The 664-nt window shown below is 41.9% G+C and overlaps 1 protein-coding gene across 1 annotated transcript in view; it reads right to left on the bottom strand.

Annotated features, from left to right (window-relative positions):
* The window catches only part of LOC119589145 (heterogeneous nuclear ribonucleoprotein R-like), a gene marked incomplete in the record, with an annotated part of 129,871 nt that overhangs the window by 3,991 nt on the left and 125,216 nt on the right, over positions 1–664 (bottom strand). The window contains 1 exon segment of the mRNA XM_037937721.1: positions 624–664. Within this exon segment, the coding sequence (XP_037793649.1) occupies positions 624–664 (41 nt within the window).

Here is a 664-nt window from a genome sequence, read left to right as displayed (position 1 = left end):
GAGAATTGTTAATCTTCTTCCCGGCCATGTTTTAGCCACCATAGCCCAGAGCTGCTGCAATGCTGGCTCAGGCATGGGACCCAACAAAACGTGGCCTCACACTTCCAAAGCCCCCAAATGCTAGGAACACTCCTGCCAACCTAACTAGTCCTACATATTCCTATTCCTTATCTTATCTTTATATATATATAAAAGCCATTTAGGGAAAGATTTGAACTTGTCAGGATTTCTTCAGAGACTACAGGTAGATTGCAGCCCACTGCCTGAAATCATGGTTGAGCAAAGTTCTGCTCCTCAGTTATAGCAAACATATTAAAAATTCTCTGTAAAATATTCAATGATTCGTTTGAATTTTCAACCTATTTAAGAACCTAATGATGACTAATTTTATTTTCAAAAGTATTAGGCCTTGGGCAAGTTCATGGATAAAAACATGCTCTCAATTTTTACATTATCATGAAAAGTAATTACTGATCATGCAGCCATTAGAGACAACTCTGGAGACCAGTTCCGAGCCACTGTAAACAAAGCCTCAACATCCAAGCACTGGTATGGAGTGTGAGGCCACGCCATGTGATGACACTTCAATACTACAGTAACTGAGAATGGACACTGGGACCCACCGGCACTGATTTGGTGCGACCACGCCCCATTGGTTGAGGGG

Source organism: Penaeus monodon, chromosome 25 (genome assembly GCF_015228065.2).
Source record: "Penaeus monodon isolate SGIC_2016 chromosome 25, NSTDA_Pmon_1, whole genome shotgun sequence".
Lineage (NCBI taxonomy): Eukaryota > Metazoa > Arthropoda > Malacostraca > Decapoda > Penaeidae > Penaeus > Penaeus monodon.
This window is presented reverse-complemented; position numbering and strand designations above follow the sequence as displayed.